Consider the following 22,941-nt stretch of genomic DNA (forward strand, 5'->3'; position numbering starts at 1 on the left):
TTCTTGACAGATTTGGGTGTGGCTTCATCCACCTGCTCTGTTTTCAACTGCTGATTAAATTGTTAATTTATTTTTGTCATAATGCAACCATACATTTCTACAATTTTTACAGAGTGCTGATACCAATACGCATATAATCACAAAAGATATAAAACACAGGTTTTTCTTACCTCTATACTGGCTTCTTTCCTTTTGTGGTCTCAGTCTGACTTTTTTCAGCTTGTATGTTCATGCATTTTACCATTTGACAGATTCAAACTCCAATCAGCAATCAGAAATGTCTTGTGCACATGTTGTGGTTTTACCCACAGACTGTCAGCAATTTGTGTCCATATTTTGTAGTTTGTGAGTTTTGCCTTTGGAGTGCCTAGGCTAAATGTTTATATAGATTATTGCTTACTAAATGCAATTCAGTACATAAAATATTGCATGTACTGCAACAGCACTGGTGAAGCTACTGTACCATCCAAGTTGAAAATAAGAGTAGGGCTCGCAACTTAAAATGGACAATCAAACAATCAAGTGGACCGTTTAGCAAGCATGAGGAACTTTTTCCCCTACCTCTTTCTTTCACATCCAGACAGATAATCATCTACAGCACTCCCAATGGTTCAATGACATCAATGCTCAGAGTTACATCACTTTGAAATGTATTTGTCAAGCTACAAAATTATTATTGTTATTATTTGGGAGACAACCTCAAATTTGAACAGACAGATTTATTCTAGATGTAACTCAAAAGAGTTGACTGGTACAAAAAGACCTGGAATGCCACCTTGAATCAGTAAACCTTTTGGAATCTGATCATTAACAAGAACTGTCCAAGCGAACATACATATGTTACCCATCCTCCACAATGAGGGAACATTTGCTGCTTTTGACCTCTAAGTGGCATTATAACCATAGACTTCCACAAGTTAGCAAGCAAACACATCAAAGCACATTTTTACAAGTAGTATGAGAAGGACATTTAGTGATGAGAGAGAGAGAGAGAGAGCTGTGTGTGTGTGTGTGTGTGTGTGTGTGTATGAATGTGTGGTCTAGTTTATGGGGAAAAAATATCCCTACAAAAATGGCAATATCTGAAATTCTTGTCCTTGTGGAAACATTTGTATAGTCCCCATTAGGATAACAGCTTATAAATCATACAAATAATGTTTCAAAATGTAAAGTTTTCTGTGAGGGTTGTGTTTAGGGGTAGGGTTAGAGTATAAACAGTTTGTATAGTATAAAAATCATTATGTCTATGGAAAGTCCCCATAAAACATGTAAACCCAACATGTTGGGTGTTCAGGTGTACCCCATATGGTGACAAAATGTCCCCACAAAGATAGCAATATCCGTAATCCTTGTCGGGACATATTTGGTCAACATGAGGAAAACAGCTTATAAATCATACTAAGTGAAGTTTTTTTTTTTTATGTACAGGAACAGGAATATCATGAACCTGAAATCAATGGAAATATGCAATGTCCTTTTTACTAATATAGTGAAATGTGTGTGTGTGTGTGTGTGTGTGTGTGTGTTTACCTCAGCGTGCTAAGGCAGTGAAGTTGAATTTGCTATACAAATATGACAATAAAACAACGTTTGATTGCACTACACTGATCATCGCTGGAAAATGTTGCTTATTACTGGAAAGTTACATTGTTTTGAAAGCAGCTGAAGTACTATAATGCTATAATTAATGTATTTGATGATGTATTAATTAATTTAGCACCTGACAATGTTTCCGGCTTTAGAACGCCTTCACAGCATGACTGCTATAGATACTTTAGTGCAAGCACTGCCTATTCTGTTCAAAGAGCAGTGACACCGCAACAGCGTATTGACTGCAAGCTAAGAATAACTCAGTTATTTTGTAAAAGAAGAAAAGTCAAAGAAATCTTGATCAGCAGCCATGGTTGGTGTGTTTCTACTTGCATGTAAGTAATGAAATTACAAAATCTTAAATATTCAATAAATTAAATCTAAAAAAATGCTGGTGCTTTTTTTAATGATAATATATTATTATTATTTCCTAGATATCTCAGTGAATCTATTCCTTCAAAGTCAAGGTATGTTTGAATAGTGCACTGAATAAACACCTTTGCAGTAAATGTAATATTGTACTTTATTAGGATGAACAAACGTCTTATTTCCTTCACAGGCCAAAAGCTTCAAAAAGCTAAGATTTTCAGTGAAAATAGAGAAGTACCAGAAGGTGGTAGACTGGAGGTTACTTGCAGTACATTTGGTTTAACAAAGTCAGAGGTAAATGTTTATGTATATCTGTGTAAAGATGGTAAAGCTATAGATGTGAAAAAACAACCCACTCGACAAGACATCACCTTTAAAAAAGAGAGAATAGAAAGGAACTGTTCGGGCAACTACAGCTGTGTGTTTTCTGAAGAGCAGTTGGATTTAACCGAAGTGATGGGATATGGTGATACTATCATCTTCATAAATGTGATCGGTAAGATGTACGACATTTCTGCTTACATTTGAGAGTGTGTTTGGTTCCTGTGCACAGATGAGACATGTTGAATAACACACTTGTGCAGATTAACCACAATAGGCTCACTGTTGTACAAAATTGTCTTTAATGAGAGAGAAATGTTTGAAATTGTGTTTTTCTTTTTGTTTTAGACCCTTTGTCCTGGAATGCATTAAAGGCCATGCTAAAAATGTAACCATATGTGTTTCCTTTCTCTCTACAGAATCTTTATTTAATTCACAGATACATTTGCTAAAGTCTGAGGTGGCAGTGGGAAGTGATGCTGAGTTTAACTGTACAACATCCAATCCTATAAACAAAAACCTGTCCAATAATATGATTTTGGCTTTTCTCATGAAAAATGAAAAGCCTATTAAAGTCAATATTTGGGACAAAAAAGAGACGATGACAATATTCACCCTCAGAGAGGTCCGGATGGAAGATGCTGGAACATACAGTTGTGCTATTTTGTTAAACATTCTCCCTTACCCTGGAATGAGACTCGATCGAAATAATAAAGTCAACCTTCAGATAGTTGGTAAGAATTATGGGGGGGGGGGGTTAACACATGGTTAATGTGTTTATAAGGCTGTACAGGGTGCCATGCATTCTTACTATTATGATTTACTCAGTTTAGTGAGAGAATATACCTTTGTGAAAAAGAAGTACACTTTAGCATACCTTTGAAAAGAGTTGTTATTACATAAATAATGTACAGTACTTATAAAGAATAGTTACATGCAAACAGGTGTTTTCAGTGACTACATTGCATGCTAATTAAAAATTACATGAAAATGTATTATAGTTCAAATTTATTAAAATAAATGTATTATAGTTCAAATAGTTCAAATTTATATGAAATGCAATTAGCTGAAATTCAGAGTTTTTTTTTTTTTTTTTTACCCACTTAAGTAGTAGTACGTACTACCGAATGTAGTGACAAACATTTATAGTACCCATAATGTTGGTTAGTTTATTTTTGGGTGAACTAACCAACATTATGTTTCAGAACACAAATGAAGATCTTTTTGATAAAATCTGAGCGATTTCTGTCCCTCCGTTGACAGCTACACAACTACCACTCTGACGCTTCAAGAAGTTCAAAAAGAGATCGTAAAACTAATCATGAATTGAGCGGTTTAGTCAAAATTTTCTGAAGACACTCAATCGCTTTATATGATGAACAGCTTGAATTTCGGCTTTTATTCACATATAAACATTGATCAGTGAACATAAACAGAAGCTCAACCGAACCTGCTTGATGCGAGAACAAACCTCTTGTGAAGCTCAAACGTGCTGTGTAAAACACGAGAATTAACCTCATTTGTTCTCGCACGTCAATCTCACATGTTTGAGCTTCTGTTTTCCACAACTGATGTGTGAGTTGATGGTTGTTTATATGTGAATAAAAGCCTAAATTAAATCTGTTCAGCGTATAAAGCGACAGAGTCTCTTCAGAAAATTTGGACTAAACTGCTCAATCATCTGGATTAGTTTTACGATCTCTTTATGAACTTTTTGAAGCGTCAAAGTGGTAGTTGTGTAGCTGTCAATGGAGGGAAAGAAATCACTCAGATTGCATTAAACTGATTCGGAACGACATGAAGGTGAGTAAATGATGACAGAATTTTCATTTTGGGTAAACAAATCCTTTAAGAAGCATAGACAAGAGTGTGTACTCTCTAAGTACAGTCAATTGGCCTTTTATTTCATTAATATCATATTACCTGCAAGAATAGTTTAAAAAATACACTTTATTTTAAGGTGTCTTTGTTACACTGTAATTATACATTTAACTACTGAATAAAATTAAGTAACTACATGTATTTACTATAGGGTTAGGATTAGGTTTTGGTTTAGGGTTAGTTACATGTAATTATGCATAAAGAGTACACCACAAATACACATTCAATAAGCACACTTTTTCTTTTACAAGGGTAGTTAAATACAGTATTATATTGTAACATTTAATCAAACCTACAATTTTTTTTTTGTGTGTGTGTGTTCCTGGGATTTCTCTGACAGTGGCAAAAACTATGACAAATGACTATGACAAAGTCATGACAAAAATCATAATTGTCATAATAATGTGCTCTACCATAGTGTTGTTCCTCAGTCTGTTTCTGGGAATTTGGCCAGTAATCCGAAAGAGAGGTACTGTGGCACTTTCTCCTCAACTGCAAACATTGACACGTTTCACTTTCTTGAAAAATTCTGTTTAAATCCCAACACTAATGTTTTGTTTCTAATAGGATGCATCGGATTCCACAAGGAAAGGTCTGTTTGAGATTCTCAATTAAAATATATTCAATATTCAATTACATTTTGATGAATTTCTAATCAACAGATCCTTGAATGAGACAGAGCTCAAAGGAAATGACATGTACTACGAAGGTATTCATTGTATGGTTTTTCTAACTTTGTAAAACTCCAATTTCTAAATTTCATAGGATGTTTTTGTTCTCTTTGCTCCTGTTCTGAGCAAATTTTGTCTCTTACAAATTTATATTTATATTCCCAAACCTGATACAGCTGGTACTGGTGAAATACGAAGTGTTGTCTGGTAAGCCAGTAAGAATGAATGAATGAATGAATGAATGAACGAATGAATGAATGAACAAACGAATAAGCTTTGCACTGTTCTATCTTTAATATTCCAGTCTGATTAATTACATATGTATAATGTCAGCTTTCAGATTATTATCTTATTATCTATTTGTTCCTTATTTCTTTGACTTTCCATGCAAATGCTGTAAATCAATGTCCATGATGGCTTAGTTATGTCGCAGAGAGGGACGAGTTCTCTGATATCGGTACGTCTGCACTCTAAAAGATTTCTTGTAAATTAACTGTTGTGTTTTTTTAATGCAATATTACAGTACTGGAAAACACAGTAATTAGGCTATATGACAAACAAAATCATCTTGTATTTCTAGTGTGAAATTTGACCATTTTGTGCTGCACAATTACAATAACTAGCTATGTCTGCATTACACAAATTACTTGTATTTTTCACAGATGAAGAGTATGATGATCTGGTCTTCCAGCAGTCTTAATGGCCTTCCTGTGGCTCTATCAGTAGAGCATGAGATAGCAATGCATGGTCATAGGTTCGAATCCCAGGGAAAGCAAGAACTGATCAAATGTGTTCCGTGAATGCAATGTAAATAGCTTTGGATAAAAGTGTCAGCTAAATGCATAACTGTAAATGTTATAAATTGGGTGTCTTTTTTTTATTTATTTGTTTGGCACTATTACTGTTAATTTTTTTTCATGACTTTACTAAAGTCTATAAATCTCTCAGAATTAATAACAAAATACAATATACATATTGTTTATGTAACATAAACTGTACATATGCAAATTCAGAATACATGTTTTTCAATAATTAATTAAAACAATTGTTACAGTGTGTTCACAAATGTACTGATGAATACCTAATAATAAAATGTTTTGAATGAAAATATATTTCACCTGGTAGGCTACAGACTGTATTTCATCATTTTTAAACATTGTAAAAATAAATAAATACTGAAATTATTTTTTTCAGAAAAACAGTATTTAATAAATAAATAAATAAATAAATATATATATATATATATATATATATATATATATATATATGCTTAAAATATTAAATAGCTAGTACGTACAATGTCACATTTGATGATGAGGGTCTAACAAACTGACCATGCTCACTTTGATCACTGGTGAGGCACTTGAATAATTTTTGTTTCAAAGCACAGGGACTTACTGTATGATGACAAATTTGTTATTCAGAATTAAAATATTTTTCTTTAGCTCTATGTAATGTTTTTGATTATATGTTGTTGTAAAAGTTGTGTTATGATTTAAGTCAAGAGTGATTAGTGTTCTCTTGGGTGAAGTTTCTTCCATTTCAATGAGTATATACAACTTTTTTTGTAGAATTAATTCTAAATTAGACAAACTAAGAAAGTTCCACAACACTATTATGTTAATGCTCAGCCTAACTCAAAACGTAGGATATTTGAACTTGTATCCACAAGTAAAAAACTTGACTATTTTTGAGTTTATAGAATTTATATTTGATGAAAGCACAGACTAACTTTAGTTATGTCGATACAACATTTTTCCCCTAAAGCCGATTATACTCATAAATTTAAGTTTTTTTTCCAAAAAATAGTTTTACAGCCTAAATGTTCCTTTTCAACTATTTATCTTTATCTTGAAAAATAGCTATAAAAAGAACACCTGCATGTATATCAACAAATATGTATAGTCTGTGAAAGGAAATCTGCTCATACAAACCATCTGCAAATGTATAATTCAAATGACATTTTCTTTATATCATTCTAATTCTAAAATGGCAATACATGACTATTTTTACAACATAAACAAATCAATATCTTTGCAAAGCTTGTAAGCATAGGCTACTAAATGTTTATAGAGATATCAGGTGAGCAGAATGTTACATATTTAACTGTGTTTAGCAGTTAGTAGTATCCTAACCTTGTTTGATAGGTCGAAATATATAAAACTGGTCTTCTTTCTGTTTCTGAAGAGCCAAATTCAGTTATAGGCTATGTCAGATTTTAAATTATTTCACAAAGATACATATGAGTGACAAATGAGATACATTGAGTTTCTTATCAGATTAGTTGGACTTCAATGCAAATTTTTAAAATAGATTAAACTGGCCTAAACACGTCACCCCTAATCTGAAATTATTAATATTAGAAATCAGAAATAATTTTATTTGTGTGTTCACACACACACAAAAGGATTTGTTTACTTAGTACTTACATACATAGATTATATATAACAGGGAGATGAATTTGTCTTTTCTATTTCTTATACGAGTACAAAGTAGAATGCCATACCAAAGAAATGTCAAAGAAAAAAGTTTGGTAAGACTATATTTTAAGGTGACGTAGTTAGACGCTACTAAATGTACTTACTAAATTATGCATAATTAGAACTAACCCTAAACCAAACCCTAACATGTAACTCAGTTTAAAGTTAAAAAAAATAATGTTTAAATAAATAGAGTACATTAATATTACATTAATATAAAAGTAATTAATATTACTCAGTACTTATCTGAGTATGTACAATGTAAGTATGTCACCCTAAAATAAAGTGTAACCAAAAGTTGTTCTCTGCCACTTCAGCAGTGTGTTTAAAATTATACCTGATGGAAAATTTGCAAAAGGTTAGAACATGTCTCTGAGCAAGACCGTTATGACACACTCAAAACTGGCCATTTAAACTGAGATAAATTCAATCAACAGACATTGACCCTTTGAGTCAAAGCAAATTTTGTGTGTATTACAGGTTTTTAACTAAGTGTCAAGAGCATATATGTGCAGCACATGTATAACCACACTCAAACACACACACACACACACCTCAGCTGACATAACCACCTTCACATCATACGCCTCAGCAAATTCCGCTTCACAAGAGGCGAAACTAGAAATAGAGCAGAGCTCTTTATCACACGCTTAGCATTGTTTATCTGTATAATAATTCTAACCACAGCTCTCTATAACAAGCAATGGAAATTTACAAAAGGACCTTCTGTAACTTCGATCCACTGAACTTTAAACAACAAAAAGAAAACAGCACAAATGTGCTTGCCCAGTGACAACAGTTATTATCCATGAACTCTGTTCAACCATGTAATTACTTTATACCAAGTCTAATTTAAAATCTTGTACAAACTGCCGCACGAAGATAAAATGCAAGTTTGTTATGGCCACATAATTTAGCTATGGCCTAATTTCGAATTATAATGTGAACAAATGGCGTGATTGTAATGCTTTAATAAATCTTTCATTAGATTTGATATGTCTAAAAAGTAGTGAAAAGGTCTTAGTTAAAAGGACACTTCACCCATTTGCATTAAGCTTTGTATCGTTTGAAACTCAGTCATATTTTTGAATGGTCGTGTATTATTACATCATTTTCCCCTGAGACGGGAGAAATACGGATTTTAGTGTTGCAGTTCCTGCTTATAATGATGTAAAAATCGTCATTTAGCGTCATTCTAAGCAGGAAGTCCCATATCTTTGTAGAGGGGTTAAGACTACAAACACTCGTTCCTCATTTTTCCAGGGGGTGGGACCACTCACGCTACAGACCTATTACAGATCAGTGGATGGGACTTCACTTGCAGAAACTAAAAGCAATATCCGCCATCTTGTTTGGAAGCTAAGCTAACAGGCGCTGTTGGAGTCAGATGTGAAGTTACGACAATGGCGTAAGGTACTCAATATAATATGGAAGAAGAGGATTTCGGAATCTCGAATCAGATGGTCGTGGCTATCTTTATGAGCCGCAATATAGCGAAGAGCAGCTGAGGCTGATGGAGGAACAGGAGGCGGCTGCAGCGGCTTCTGCAGCCAAGGCAGAAGATCTGCCTGTAGCAGACGAGGAGCCCAGACTGGCTGGAGCTGGGGCGGACTGGTGGTGCCTGTGCTCTCACACTGTACCTACGGACACAGAGATAGAGTCCGTCTGCTGCAAAGAATTTCAACGATGCCAATTTCTCCTGGACGAAATCTCTGAATCAGACGAGGACACGGACGTTTGTGTTGTGAAAATTAGTGGGAGTGGCTTGCGAAGCTGTGCATTGTGGGAGTTGTTGTCTTCCATACAAATGCGCCCTAAAGTTACTTTCTGTCTGTCCTCGGTCAAGAAGGCACCAAATTCAAAATTTATGTTACATTTCGATTACATATATGACCCACTTTCAATAAAGATTAATGTTCCCACGGGTGAAATGCTAGCCTGGTAATACCAAACTCTGCTACTTCGTTTTGCTTCGTAGAAAGAGTCTGGCATGGCATAATTGAAAAGCGTTTTCTTACTCGCGGGGGGGTGGGCGCTTGTCTGAAGTTTAAAATCATTGGTTACCCGTAAGCCAATCACATAACGTTTGGTTATGGCGTGTGTTATGCGCATGCTCAGCCGCATCTAACTTCCACTGTAAACACATGTATGATGCGAAAACAAAACCATCGTGCGAAATACCGGAGTGAACATGGCTGTGAACGACTTTTGCAGATTATGTGAAGTAAATCTACGCATCCACGGTACAATCAGTGTCTACGTCGTCAAGGCTCTCAGCCCGCCCTCTGTTCGTTGATTGGCCGGCTGTTTTCAGGCCGGAGGAAAACGGAAAGCTATTACGCTGTCTCACACCGAGTACAGAAGCGAAATGAAATTGAGCGGAAGTACGAAGTCTGACGTAGTCAGGCTAGTGAAATGCTCCTTTAAAAAAAAAAAAAAAAAAAAAAAAAGTAAAAAACTTTATTAACATTCCATTTCATCTTGTGCTACTATATTTATTTTGGAAATCATTTGTGAAAATGTAAAAAAACCTTGAAACTAATTCAGATGCAACTTTGATGCCTTGGAAGTACTGAAACCATGTCTTAGTGTTTCAAATAACATGGGAAAAAAAAGAACCTTTACAACTACCATTGTTCCTTTCTTGGAATTCCAAATCAACTATTGTAGCACAAGTGAAAATCAACAAGACTTTTCTTTTTCAGTGTACACCACATTTTCCACACGTAACTAGATTTTGACCTGTTTAGTTATAATTTTTGGAGCATCCCAGCTTGTCAGTGTAGTGAGGCCAATATGCAGTAGCATATTTCCTAACCTCTGGTTGTATTATGGATCACATCTTCTAAACTGGCATAGGATACTCTACCCAAATGCCTGACTTATAACAATCTATGACTTATTTTATTCATCTCTACCCTCACCCTCACTGCTTATATCCTCATTGATCCTCAACCTCTTCTTTTCTTACTATGAACTTATTTTCTGATGCTCTGTCATCACCATCATCAATACTTTCTGGAAAAAGTCTTCTATAAAACTTACTAACATCAACCTAAAACACAGGCAAAAAGGCTATTATACTGCCTGGCATTACTGAACAATTGTGCCAGCTACACAAACTATATACATCTCCTAAAAGGAATTTAGGATTTTTTGGTCTTTGAGTTATTGATTTTACAAAATGTGCAATAAAAATGCCAAAAACTTTAAAAAACACATTTTGATGTACAATTATATTTTTTACTCTGAATGGAGCCTTGACAGCATGTGACCTAATATGGGCTAGTGTCTCCTTCACTTCCTTGTTGCAAAAAATGTCAAGCACATGGCACAGATTTTAATTTTATTGACTGAAGGGAATGTCATATGATAATACTTTTTTTGTTTTATTTCTTTTGGTTGTTTATTATTGTGTTTGAAATGCAGTTTTCTCTGCGTCATTTATAAATATCGATACACCACAGAGTATCACATGTGAATATATTAAATCAACTTAAATTAGTAGTTCACAACCCAATTTAAGGTCTAGGTGAGATTAGCAGAAAATTATGAGCAAGTTATTATATTTTTTGAACAAGCTAAAACAAGCATTTTTGGAATAACATGAATCGTTCACATTATGACCGGGAATGTCCAGTATGAAAGTAAATAGGGTTCATTTTCATTACTTTAATATGGTACTATACATGTGTGTTATTTATAGTGCAACAAAAAGCCTGTCAATTTTACACATTATGTAAATAGAAGTTCTTTGCTGTCTCTCTATCCACAAAAAGCTCATTAGCCTAAAAAGAATGGAAGGACCTCTGTTGTACTCTCATAAACATGTGTGCATATTTTTGAACAGGAGGGGGCAGACTTTACAAGATAATGAGGGATCCATGGCTGTGATTGGCTGTTTTTTTCCTGTGCGGGAAATTGCAAGGGAGTGAGGGGGTGGGGCTGCCTTTCTGGAGGAGAAGGAGGAGGAGGAAGAGGAGGAGGAGAAGGAGTTGGAGGAGACCATGACTGCTTGTATGTGAGTAAGCAGCCACACACATGCTGGTTGGCATGGACACACGACATCCAAATGGAAAATACATTTTTTAAAGGAATCCGCTCTCTTCCAATCCATAATCAGGTAAGGAAAAGAAATTTACAATGAAAGAGAAAGGGAGAGAAATAGAGAGAAAGAGACACTGGGTGTTTGCAGACTGATGAATGCGAGTGTAATCTCAACAGACAGGTGGATAGGTACATGCTTTGTGTGCTTGTGTAAAGGTCTGTTCACATGTGCATGATGCAGAACATTTTATTTGATCAATTGCACACACATGAAGGATGCAAAATATGCAGCATTCAGGTGCATGTGCAATGTCTCCACTGCATATCACATATATGTTTAATTGCTAACAGGCTTGTGAGTCTTCAATAACAGATCGGACTGTATTTGTGTGTAATAAAGTGCATGCATGCCTATATCTGCTTGCAGGTCTTCTCTGTGGCTTTGCTGCTCCTGATGGTATCATGGTAACAGCTCACAGCATTATTAGAACTCTCCTCCTGCTAGTCTGCTGTGCTGTCCTCTGCTCCTCTTTAGGTAAGTGTCTCTGACCTTGGCTCAATGCCCCACCTTCATGCCATCTGTGCCTGGATGAAATCTTACAAAGCCTATCATGCCCATAATTCAACCCAAAATTTAAAGAAAGAAACTATAATTTATATATAAAATATAGACAATTGCTAAAATAAATTTCATATATTATCTTAGGACCATTAAGAGAAGAAAAACATAGGCCTTACTTTTTATTTATAATAAAAAAGTGTTACAAGTGTGCTGATCCCACCCTCCCTTCAGAGCATCTCTAAAGCCACGCCTCCTTTAAAACACATGAACTCACACAGCAGAGTCTGCAAAGCGTCACGAGAGATGACGTTAAATTACCTCGTATCTCAAAGCACATAACATTACAATAATAATGAACAGAATTAGAAATAATTTCGACGTTAATAGTGTTGCGAGCAGGGTGCTCGGAGGTTTGCAAATACATACGTTACAGCAGTTAGGTCATCCTATTATTGCATATAAATTTTTTGGTCCTTAGACTTCCACAGAAGATATATGTACATTTTAAAATATTTAGACCACTTCTATTTTTGAGTGCTATCAGAATGTGAAGAGACTTTCAACCAGTATAACAATTTTTTTTTAATGAAAAACATTGCCTACCTTAGCTTTAATTAAAGGGATAGTTCACTAAAAAATAAAATAGTCATCATTTACTCACCCTCGTAGTTTCCTGAAACTGTATGATGTAAAAATATAAAAATAAATAAATAAATAAATTTAAAAAAAAAAACAGAAATTTTGTGTATTTTGAGAAATCTGTTTTTTTGTTCATAAAATGGAAGGCAATTGTTCCCAAACGGTTTGGTTTCAACACTTCAAAATATACACGCATTCTTCAAATAACCCACTTTAAAGTACGCTTTACAGAATTAAACATGAAAAACAGTGTCAGTGTCTCTTTCTTTTATAATTACAACTTTAAATTCTACTATAAAGTAGCTATCAGTTGGTCATGTTTTTAATCGTGGACGTCTGACCTCGATGGACTGAAAGTTGATCTAATTTCATTTGCCGATATAAAGTGATGCCATGGATGACAGTGATCTCTGGCTGGCGTGATTGGCCAGAATTGATTATTCCAGAGGAACTTATATAATATAATATAATATAATATAATATAATATAATATAATATAATATAATATAATATAATATAATTTTGGGATAAAATGTGACCTGTGATTCAGTCGCTTGTCCATCACATCACATCTCTTCATCCAATTATTATTTACGACAGCTCTCTCGCTCTGTGACCCTCTCTGTGATAGAGGTTCTCAGTGTCACTGATAAGATTACACTCCAAAATGGATTGTCTCCTGCTGTGTGTTAGTCAGTGAGGGGCTTGACAATCAGGACTAGACAGAGATGAAGACTTTTATGTTTGTAGTATAAAATATCAGGTGCCATAAAACTGTAAAGAATGTGGCATGTTAAATAAGAAGTCACAAAGGCCACAGATAATCCAACTTTTGGATTTAGTTGATTTCAAAATGTTATGTTATGCAAATTAACTGACAGCAGCTAAAAATAAGTTATTTGTGAATTGAAGGCCAAACTGATGATTTTAATGCACACACAGTGGACGTCAGAGATGTTATATTAGGCTGCAGGGCTCATATAGCTTTAGTAAAAACACTGTAGAAAGTGAAAATATAGGAAGGTATCTGACCCTTAAATTAATTTTGTTTGTGTAACCTTATGTAGTCATGTTGATTTAGTCATATTTAATAATATAATTCAGTTACAACTTGTTGTTTTAATAAGTCATGGTTCACCCACACTGATTATCATTTTATGAGTTTGTTCAGGTCAGCTGTAACAGTGTGACCTGAGGATTAATGCATTTTTTTATTAGTCTTGATCAAGGGAGACCAGAACCACAGATATTGATCAATGGCAAAACAAGCTGAAACTGGAATACCATCTGTGGTTATCTGTGAAATGACAGATTTATAAGGACAGAAACTGAGCTTTGGGGCAGAGATAAAATTGTAAAATCCAATCAATATCTAAATATGGAGCTGAATAATCAGCACAGATATGCATCAATCAATATAAGGTATTATTACCACTTTTTTTTTTTTTTTTTCTCATGATAAATGCAGCACTATGGTCAACAACCTCATTTTAGACAGAAATGAGAAAAATGACACTTGCAGTGTTTTATGGCTTCTGGGTCAAAACATTAATATGATGTTATTAGTTTATCAACATGCTTATGGCAAACTAGTTTGGCATCAAATGTACTTCAATTATGCACATGAAGGGCATTTGTCTGATGCATAGAATTACTGTAAATTTAAAACATTTTAAATCAGTCCCGTTTCAACTTCCATTTTAGTTAGGATGCTTGGATACAACTTCCTATGTAAAGCAGTAGACAGCTCACTAGGTTTTGGAACATAAAGTAGCTTGATATTCCACTTTGAAGAATATCCTTCGCACCAGTGATGGTAACACAACCCAGATCATCTAAACCAGTTTCACATTCAGAGATTCATAAATCTCCAAAAATCTCAGACAAAAACACATGTTTAGCAAATCATACAGTTTCCCTTAGTGACTAAGAATTGGAGGCCTTGAGAGGCAAATCTGATCAGGATATAGGCATGATAGCAGCAGCTGCTGGAGATCCAATAACAATGCCAAATGAGCTTAATTCAAGTTCATCAAGTATACACTGCAAGTCATTTTTAAGGCAGCTTTGAAAGGCTCAAGCTCTGATATTCACTGATATCCCACAGTAAGAATTAATTCTATTGGACTGAATTTGTATATGGTACTAAAAAGTGCAGGCGCAAGCTTGTTACAAAGCATATGTGAGATGTTCATTGTGAGATCAATATGTTCATTGACAAAGTGTCAACCAAATTGTCACACCGTCTATAAGCCTGTGTGGTCTTTGAATCTGAGACTGTTGCTATCTAATTACTGTTATTTAGTGTCCCAGTACCTCCTGATTGAATGGAAGAGAGATGAACATTAAGTTGTTGTTTTCTTTTAGGGCCTCCTGTGCTGTCTTCCTATGCCAAGACAGAAGACAAGTTGTTTAAACATCTCTTCAGCAACTACCAGAAATGGGTGAGACCAGTGGAGGATCTAAATGGAACGGTGCAGGTGAAATTTGGCCTGGCAATCTCCCAGCTGGTGGATGTGGTGAGAATTAGTCCTTCTGAAATAGCATTCTCCTTCTTTTAGGCAAAATGTTACCTTACAATAAAGATTACATTTTAAAATATATGCATTGATTAGGCAATTCTCTATTATTAAAATAGTTCAGGAATTTATTTATTGTTAACCTTTATGTTCTGTTTGGAATCAGAAGCAAAAAGAGTTAGATTAACTGGGGTTAGTAAATAATCCATAATATCTGTCATGTACAACATTGGGGTATCTGGGACATAAAGAACATAAAAAATTAATCTCAGCAGAACATGAAGGCACATAGAATAACACAGATATAATATCAGATTTTTTGTTGGTTAGGATGAGAAGAACCAGCTGATGACGACCAATGTGTGGATAAAACAGGTAAAGCAGGACTTAACAACCCACTGATGTTTATCTGATTAATATGAAATATACTTTTTCATTATTTTGCCTTCATATTGTCTGCATTTTGATAGTAGTTAACATTTTGATAGATTCAATTTTAACTATGGCCAATGTGTCCAATTGCTTTCTTTATGGTTTTATTTGGTGATCAGCTTTGCGGATAAATCAGTGTCTCTCTGCATTCAGGAGTGGACAGACATGAAGCTCCGATGGAATCCGGATCATTACCTGGGCATCACTTCCATTAGAGTTCCCTCAGACTCCATCTGGAGACCCGACATCGTGCTCTATGACAAGTACGTGTATGAGACTGAAAGGAAACCAGAGAGGGACTGAACAGTATGTTTAACATTTATGTTAGAGCCATAAATAACATAAAAAGTCCAATATTTTTTTTTTGTGATATTTTATATTTTAATACACACATATTTTGAATGTTTATACTGTGACTTTAGTGAATTTCATACAGTTATAATCCTCCCAGTTTTATCTTGGGGTAGGAGAGGATGTAACAATCATTGGAAATAATACAAATAAATAAATATAATGAAAAAGATGGACAGTCACTTCAATCCCCTGATCCAGAAAAGAAGCAGAACAACACAATTGGTAGCACTTTCTTTTACAGTCCTGTTTCACATGAACATACTATGTACTTACTGTGGTAATGAGGCTAACTGGGTAATAACCCAAAATTAAACAAATAACACTTGATTTTATTTAAATCTAACTCAAAGGTAACAAAAAGAAAGCAAATAAATAAAAACACAGTCTTATCTCGCTCCCTGTCTAACATAAACATTGGCAAATTTCAGATTCAAAGAAAATGGCACCCTCTTCCTACAGCTTCCAAATTCATAATTAAAAAAAGTATTCACATAAAACTAAGAGTAGAAGAAAATAACAATATTCACATAAGGGAAGAGCACACTCAGCGTTCCCCATGCTCATTGTAGCAGTTACAAATCAATAACAAAAGTGAAAAAGGGAGGACTGCACTCTGGTCGTAAACGTTTACACAAAAGAGAAATCACTAATTCATATACCTGTTGTCACGTTTTGGTTTTGTTTCATATTCTTGTTTCATGTCTGTCATGGTATCCCTGTTCTAGTCATGTGATCCTGCCATGTGTTCTGTGTTGTCATTAGTTCATTGTTTCATTGTTCACAGGTGTCCCTTGTCTAGTCATTAGTCTTGTGTATTTAAGCCCTTATGTTTGCCATGTGTCTTTGTTAAATATTGTTTCCTGTTTGGTAATTGTCCATATGTCCATATGCCCATATGTTAGGGATGGGGAAATGAAGCCTCATGAATCACTGAGACTTTCCCCTGACTGTTCCAGGAAAAGATTCAAAGCTTCGAGAGTGTCGAGAACAGCGCCATCTGGTGCTTATTTAAATTAAAGCAGCCAGAAGCCTATGTTAGAAGCTCTGGCAGATGAGGCAATCACAACACACTTCATAGTTTCAATGTTATGTGTACAAATAAAAGCCTTACATGTTTGTGTTTGGTTTGTTCATTAAATAAATTAATTTTCTCTCCTCACAAACCCATCAACCAGACTGAGCCAACAATGAATCGTTAAATAAGATCTGGGGTTCGAGCCTTCTGACACCCAAAGCGAAACGCGCACGTGATTGGACAGAAAGTGAGGCTTCATTTGTTGTCGATCACGTGACGCTAGTAAACCAATACACACCCCGATACGGGGCTTCACTAGAAATTGTGTCGCATGTGTGATACGCACATCGAAGCTTCAGTGTCATACATAACATCACTACCATATGCCCATATGTACTTTTCTGTTTGATCACGTTTTTGTAAATAAATTGCACTTGGGTTCTCAACAAGCTCGCCTTCAGTGGACTTACTTTACAGAATACTTGACCTAAAATGAACCCAGCAGTTGCCCTCCTATGCCTACGTCAAGGTAACAGGACTATTTAGGACTATATTTTTGAATTTCTGGAAATATCCTACCAAGTGGATTTTAATGACGTTGCCCTTAAGGACATCTTTCGAATGGGGCTAAACGAACCAGTTCAGTCTCGATTGCCAGAGGGGAAAATTATTTTTTCCCTGGCCCAATTCATTGACTATGCCCTTCTGTTGAGCGGTTCTTCATTTACTGTGGGTTTTGCGGATGAGGAGCCCCGCAAACCTGCAATATCCTGTAAACCTGAGCCACTTCACGTCATGCCTGCCGAGCCTTAGCTTCTTCACGTCAGTCCTGCCGAGCCTGAGCTTCTTCACGTCATTCTTGCCGAGCCTGAGCTTCTTCACGTCAGGCCTGCCGAGCCTGAGCTTCTTCACGTCAGGCCTGCCGAGCCTGAGCTTCTTCACGTCAGTCCTGCCGAGCCTGAGCCACTTCACGTCATGCCTGCCGAGCCTTAGCTTCTTCACGTCAGTCCTGCCGAGCCAGAGCTTCTTCACATCATTCTTGCCGAGCCTGAGCTTCTTCACGTCAGGCCTGCCGAGCCTGAGCTTCCTCACGTCATGCCTGCCGAGCCTGAGCTTCTTCACGTCAGTCCTTCCGAGCCTGAGCTTCTTCACGTCAGTCCTGCCGAGCCTGAGCTTCTTCACGTCATGCCTGCCGAGCCTGAGCTTCTTCATGTCATGCCTGCCGAGCCTGAGCTTCTTCATGTCATGCCTGCCGAGCCTGAGCTTCTTCACGTCATGCTTGCCGATCCTGAGCTTCTTCACGGTCATGCTTGCCGAGCCAGAGCTTCTTCACGTCATGCCTGCCGAGCCAGGTGTCCCTTGTCTAGTCATTAGTTTTGTGTTTTTAAGCCCTCATGTTTGCCATGTGTCTTTGTTAAGTATTGTTTCCTGTAATCACTGTTTGGTAAGCGTCATGTCCATGTTCATGTTTTTGAGTTCATGCCACGCCATGCTTTTGTCTTCTGTTTGATCACGTTTTTTGTGAATAAACTTCACTTGGGTTCTCAACAAGCTCGCCTTCAGTGGACTTACTTTACACTTGTACAGTACACTCTCAGCTAGAACTCCATTAGCAGCCTGCGAGAGAGAGAGAGAGAGAAAAGAGCAAGCACACAACAAACAACACGTCCAATAAGGAAGTATTACACTCCCCAGATCACGCACATATAACATAATACGTCCAAAGGACGTAACAATACATAACGTATGTGAGTAGGGTCTAATCTTCCTTTTTTTTTAATCTGAAGAAAACGGAAGGGGTTTGTTACAAGACCGTGGAATTTGTTAAAATCATATTTCATTTAAAGCTTGATCTTATGTGTAAAAAGTTCTTAGGTTTGATTTCTGAAAATCAAATGGAACTGTTGCATTGTGAGCTCAATGGAAATGGAGAATGGAAAATGAGACCCCATTATAAAGTCTATAGGTCAATATTAATGTTTCCAACTGAAATGTGAAACTTTTTTTTACTCTCAAATGATTTAATTCTACCTAAATTTGGACTCTGTATCTCATTACTGAATGATTCTCACCTGCAGTGCAGATGGTAATTTTGAGGCCACAGTGACAAAAGCAGTGGTGAGATATGATGGCACTATCTCCTGGACCCCTCCTGCCAACTATAAATCTGCCTGCACCATCGATGTGACATTTTTCCCCTTTGACCTTCAAAACTGCTCCATGAAGTTTGGCTCCTGGACCTACGATGGTTCCCAGGTATGTTTTTATCTATTATTAGAGGCATTAAAACTAGTGTTTGCTTGTTGAAACGAATAGTTAACCCAAAAATGAATTCTGAAAATCATTTACTTTTTAAAAACCTTTATTTATTATTTACCAATCCATTGTCTGTTCATAGTGACTATTAAAAGTAGCTAATATGACTCGTGTTCTATATTCCATGTCTTCTGACGCCATATGATAGTTTCTGTGTTTAACATTTGGATATTTACTGTATATAACAACTGCATAATATTCATTTTTTTAAGGTGGACATTCTCCTTGAGGATGTACAAGTGGACAAACGTGACTATTTTGACAACGGTGAATGGGAGATTGTGACGGCCACAGGTAGCCGAGGTTTGAGAAGCGATGGGACATTTTTCTATCCATCCATCACCTACTCCTTTATTATCCGACGTCTTCCTCTTTTCTACACACTCTTCCTCATCATTCCCTGCATTGGATTGTCTTTCCTGACCGTGCTGGTGTTTTATCTCCCATCTAATGGAGGAGAGAAAATCTCCCTCTGCACGTCTGTCCTCGTCTCCCTTACTGTTTTCCTTCTGGTGATAGAAGAGATCATCCCTTCCTCCTCAAAGGTGGTAGTCTTTGTAAGAATTCAAAGCTATTTTTTTCCTTTTAACAGAAAGCTTTTATCATTTCATTTTTGTCTTTCTATTTTTTAATGCAATTTTTGTTGGAGATTTTTTTTTAATTATTTTTTGTTTTATGTACCTTTAAATTACTAGATTTTATCAATGAATAATATATTTAAGCACATTCCTCACATTATTTCAACCTAAATTTAAAATAATTATTTAATACATGCATAAACCAGCTCAAATTAGCTTAAAAATCTCACATAGGGTCAATTTGAGTGTCTCTGACGACCTCTATATAACATGATATTTCATGACTCTTGCCATTAGATGACCTAATAGCAATATATGGAGCAAATTAGTTGTTCTGCTAGGTCCTAAAGTTCTTGAGTTTATCTCTTCAGTATGCATTCAGATTCACATGTAGACATTATAAAATAATTTTTGGTAAAGTCTTTGCATTTATAGTTTTAATTTTGAGCATTCTTTTTAGGGTTTTCTATGTATGCTATTACTGAAGCATTCTCCGCATTCCATTTATTCCTAAGGGGGTTGAATTGACCCTTGAGGGAAGGATTTGTTACTTTTTTATTTATTACAACAACATAAACTCCTAATCCGAATCCAGTCATTTTTTGTGTGGATTCGTGGTTCAAGTGCGACAAAAGTCCTTAAGTCTTGGACCCCTCCAATGAGCACTCAACCACATTTTTTCAGGTCAAAGTGACACGAGGGAAGGATTAAAACATCTAAAACGTTAGGTGGGTCCCTAGGACTGGAGTAACAACAACAACAACAACAACAGCAAAAACTGCTTTACGGAATTAAATTACCATACATAAAAAAAATTATTTTATTTTTTTAAACACATATTGAGATCATTTCCAATAATTTTTATGTTTACATTAAATTCTTTCATTCTCAATTTTAAATAGCTATGCAATTGTCAAATGACTTATGTTTTCTGCTATGTTGTTTTCTGTCCCAGGTGATTCCTCTCATTGGAGAATATTTGGTTTTCACTATGATCTTTGTGACCCTTTCCATTGTCATCACCGTCTTTGCCATTAACATCCATCATCGCTCCTCATCTACTCATCACAGCATGGCGCCCTGGGTCCGCCGTATCTTTCTGCACCACCTGCCTAAACTGCTGTGCATGCGCAGCCATGTGGATCGCTACGCCACCACCGCAGCGAGGCAGAGAGCAGACAGGACTGGAAGAGGAGGGCTGGGGTATGAGAAGAGTTTAGGCCATGATACCACTCTGCTCGGTGCAGAACACAGTCTGCGGGCAGCCTTAGAATCTATACACTACATCACGCTTCATGTGGTGAAGGAGAATGAAGTCAGAGAGGTAAGAGTCTCACTTTAGACTCCCAGGCATGATGTGATTTTTGTGAGTTTTAAGTTCTAATGAATTCTAATGTAATGCCTCTTTTTAGGTTGTTCAGGACTGGAAGTTTGTGGCTCGGGTCCTGGACCGGGTTTTCCTGTGGGCATTTCTTTTAGTATCACTGCTTGGCTCTGCTCTCCTTTTTATCCCTGTCATCTATAAATGGGCCAATATCATTGTTCCCAGCTATGCTGGAAGTACCAGCTAAAACACATGAATGTATAAAATGACTAAATCTTTTGCTTGGATAAAGTTTTCGCATTATTGTTACATTTATTATTGTAGTCTTCAAAACATCTATGCAACTTCGAGCGCTGTCATTTATGCTGTAACATGCTGCATCACATTTATTGTTATATGCTGATTTCATTACAATAAAATTTACAATAAAAAATAGTTATTGTGACAATTTATAATTGTTTCCTTCGGAGAAAATTAACAAAAAATATAGATTACTCATCTTGAACTCAAGGGCGTGTACCATTTTTTTGTCCAATTAAATGCTCTCTGGTATGAGAATGCCCCTCCCCCTAATATCATCTGCTACATAGCAATATTAAGCAGCTAAGCGTTTTTTTTTTCTGGGATGTGATGTTAGCTAAAAGCTTAACCAAAATAGCCTAGCCCTTACCCTTAAAGGATTTTTTTGTCTTTTTCAGTTTTTTTTTTTTTTTTTTTGGAATATTGGAATTTATTGGAATTTTTTTTTGGACGCAAAATAGTTACACTTACGACCTTAAAAGGCAAAATGAATGGCTTACCTTTCACATTTTCCCATCAAATGATCGTGAGCGTCATCTTCTCAGTTCTCGCGCATGCGCCGTGGTGTTCTCGTGAACTCACGTCAGAGGCCCACACAGAAGACGTGTTAAGCAGAGATGAAGAGAGGTGAGAATCCAGTTGCATACTGGTTCCACTGTATGCAACAAAAAATGGCTTACTGAGAAAATTCCTGGTCCTCCCTATTGCCAGATCATCCCTGCCAACAGTAAAAAACTATCTTCTTTATTAACACACACTCACATAATTGTATATTTTGAAACAGTATGCTGAATGGACTTATTTAAATTAATTTTGCTCAGCTTCTGCCTTTAATAATTCATTTTGTAGCAAGGTTAGTGATTCAGGGAAGAAGGAGGTGGGAACCAGCAAACGATCAACATACTTTAATATCAAAATGAACAAACACAAAACAAAAGTAAAGCGGCAGCCCCTCACAGACAACTGCCATACAAACATAAAAAAACACAATGTAAACGGCTAATGCTAACGCTGCGGCTGTGTCGGTATGCAGGTGAACAGAGGCCTTTTTTTTTTTAAATGGATCTCAATGGAGGAAGAGGCACTACACTAAATAAACCGCTTTTGTACGGAAATAGCTTATTATTTAATTAATCGACTGCCTGTCTTCTAATCTTCAACATGTTTTACACTAAACAATCCTTTTGTTGTGAACGATATGTAGATTTTACTATGATAAGAAGGGAATGTCGCGACAGGTAGGACTAATTAACGCCATTACCTTAGTATTTAATAGCAATACTGAGTGAAATTGTATATTGTCAAAAGAAAGTAAAAAATACAGATGTTTTCTTTCTTTTGCTTTCAGGTTTTACCAGTTATGATGAGACTTGAGTTGTAATGACTTATAACTGCATGTATGCATATGACGCTGATATTTTGCATTTTAATGAATAAAGAGAAAATAAATCATTTAATTACAGTGTATAACTGCTGTGTGCCTAATGATGATGATATAATGCTGAATAATAATGAATGATGATAAAAAAGTTTGCAGTGACTA

General features: G+C 35.9%; 2 protein-coding genes across 6 annotated transcripts; both read left to right on the forward strand.

Moving 5' to 3' along the window:
• The first annotated feature begins 1,801 nt into the window (after window positions 1-1,801).
• Window positions 1,802-5,940, forward strand: LOC311089052 (uncharacterized protein). 4 transcript variants are annotated; one of them, XR_014607619.1, is made up of 10 exons: window positions 1,802-1,925; window positions 2,025-2,057; window positions 2,150-2,455; window positions 2,700-3,014; window positions 4,502-4,630; window positions 4,729-4,753; window positions 4,841-4,870; window positions 5,009-5,039; window positions 5,255-5,289; window positions 5,495-5,532. XR_014607619.1 is itself a non-coding variant. In XM_084123487.1 (10 exons), exons 1-10 carry the CDS (start codon window positions 1,901-1,903, stop codon window positions 5,530-5,532), a joined length of 984 nt encoding a protein of 327 aa, XP_083979613.1. In that variant the 5' UTR covers window positions 1,802-1,900; the 3' UTR covers window positions 5,533-5,940. The 4 variants fall into 4 exon arrangements, 2 of the variants coding, with proteins under 2 accessions (XP_083979613.1, XP_083979614.1); XM_084123487.1 differs by having other exon boundaries at window positions 4,824-4,870; window positions 5,495-5,940; XM_084123488.1 differs by having other exon boundaries at window positions 4,580-4,630; window positions 4,824-4,870; window positions 5,495-5,940.
• Window positions 5,941-11,288: 5,348 nt separating this feature from the next.
• On the forward strand, window positions 11,289-21,526 carry chrna5 (cholinergic receptor, nicotinic, alpha 5). 2 transcript variants are annotated; one of them, XM_084123703.1, is made up of 9 exons: window positions 11,289-11,435; window positions 11,787-11,894; window positions 14,928-15,079; window positions 15,410-15,454; window positions 15,665-15,774; window positions 18,959-19,136; window positions 19,409-19,753; window positions 20,730-21,098; window positions 21,187-21,526. In XM_084123703.1, the coding sequence occupies exons 2-9, from the start codon at window positions 11,822-11,824 to the stop codon at window positions 21,343-21,345; spliced, it is 1,431 nt and encodes a 476-aa protein (XP_083979829.1). In that variant the 5' UTR covers window positions 11,289-11,435; window positions 11,787-11,821; the 3' UTR covers window positions 21,346-21,526. The 2 variants fall into 2 exon arrangements, with proteins under 2 accessions (XP_083979829.1, XP_083979830.1); XM_084123704.1 differs by having other exon boundaries at window positions 19,409-19,741.
• Window positions 21,527-22,941: the final 1,415 nt, after the last annotated feature.

The sequence above is a fragment of the Abramis brama genome (assembly GCF_963993115.1).
Source record: "Abramis brama genome assembly, chromosome: 9".
Classification (NCBI taxonomy): Eukaryota; Metazoa; Chordata; class Actinopteri; order Cypriniformes; family Leuciscidae; genus Abramis; species Abramis brama.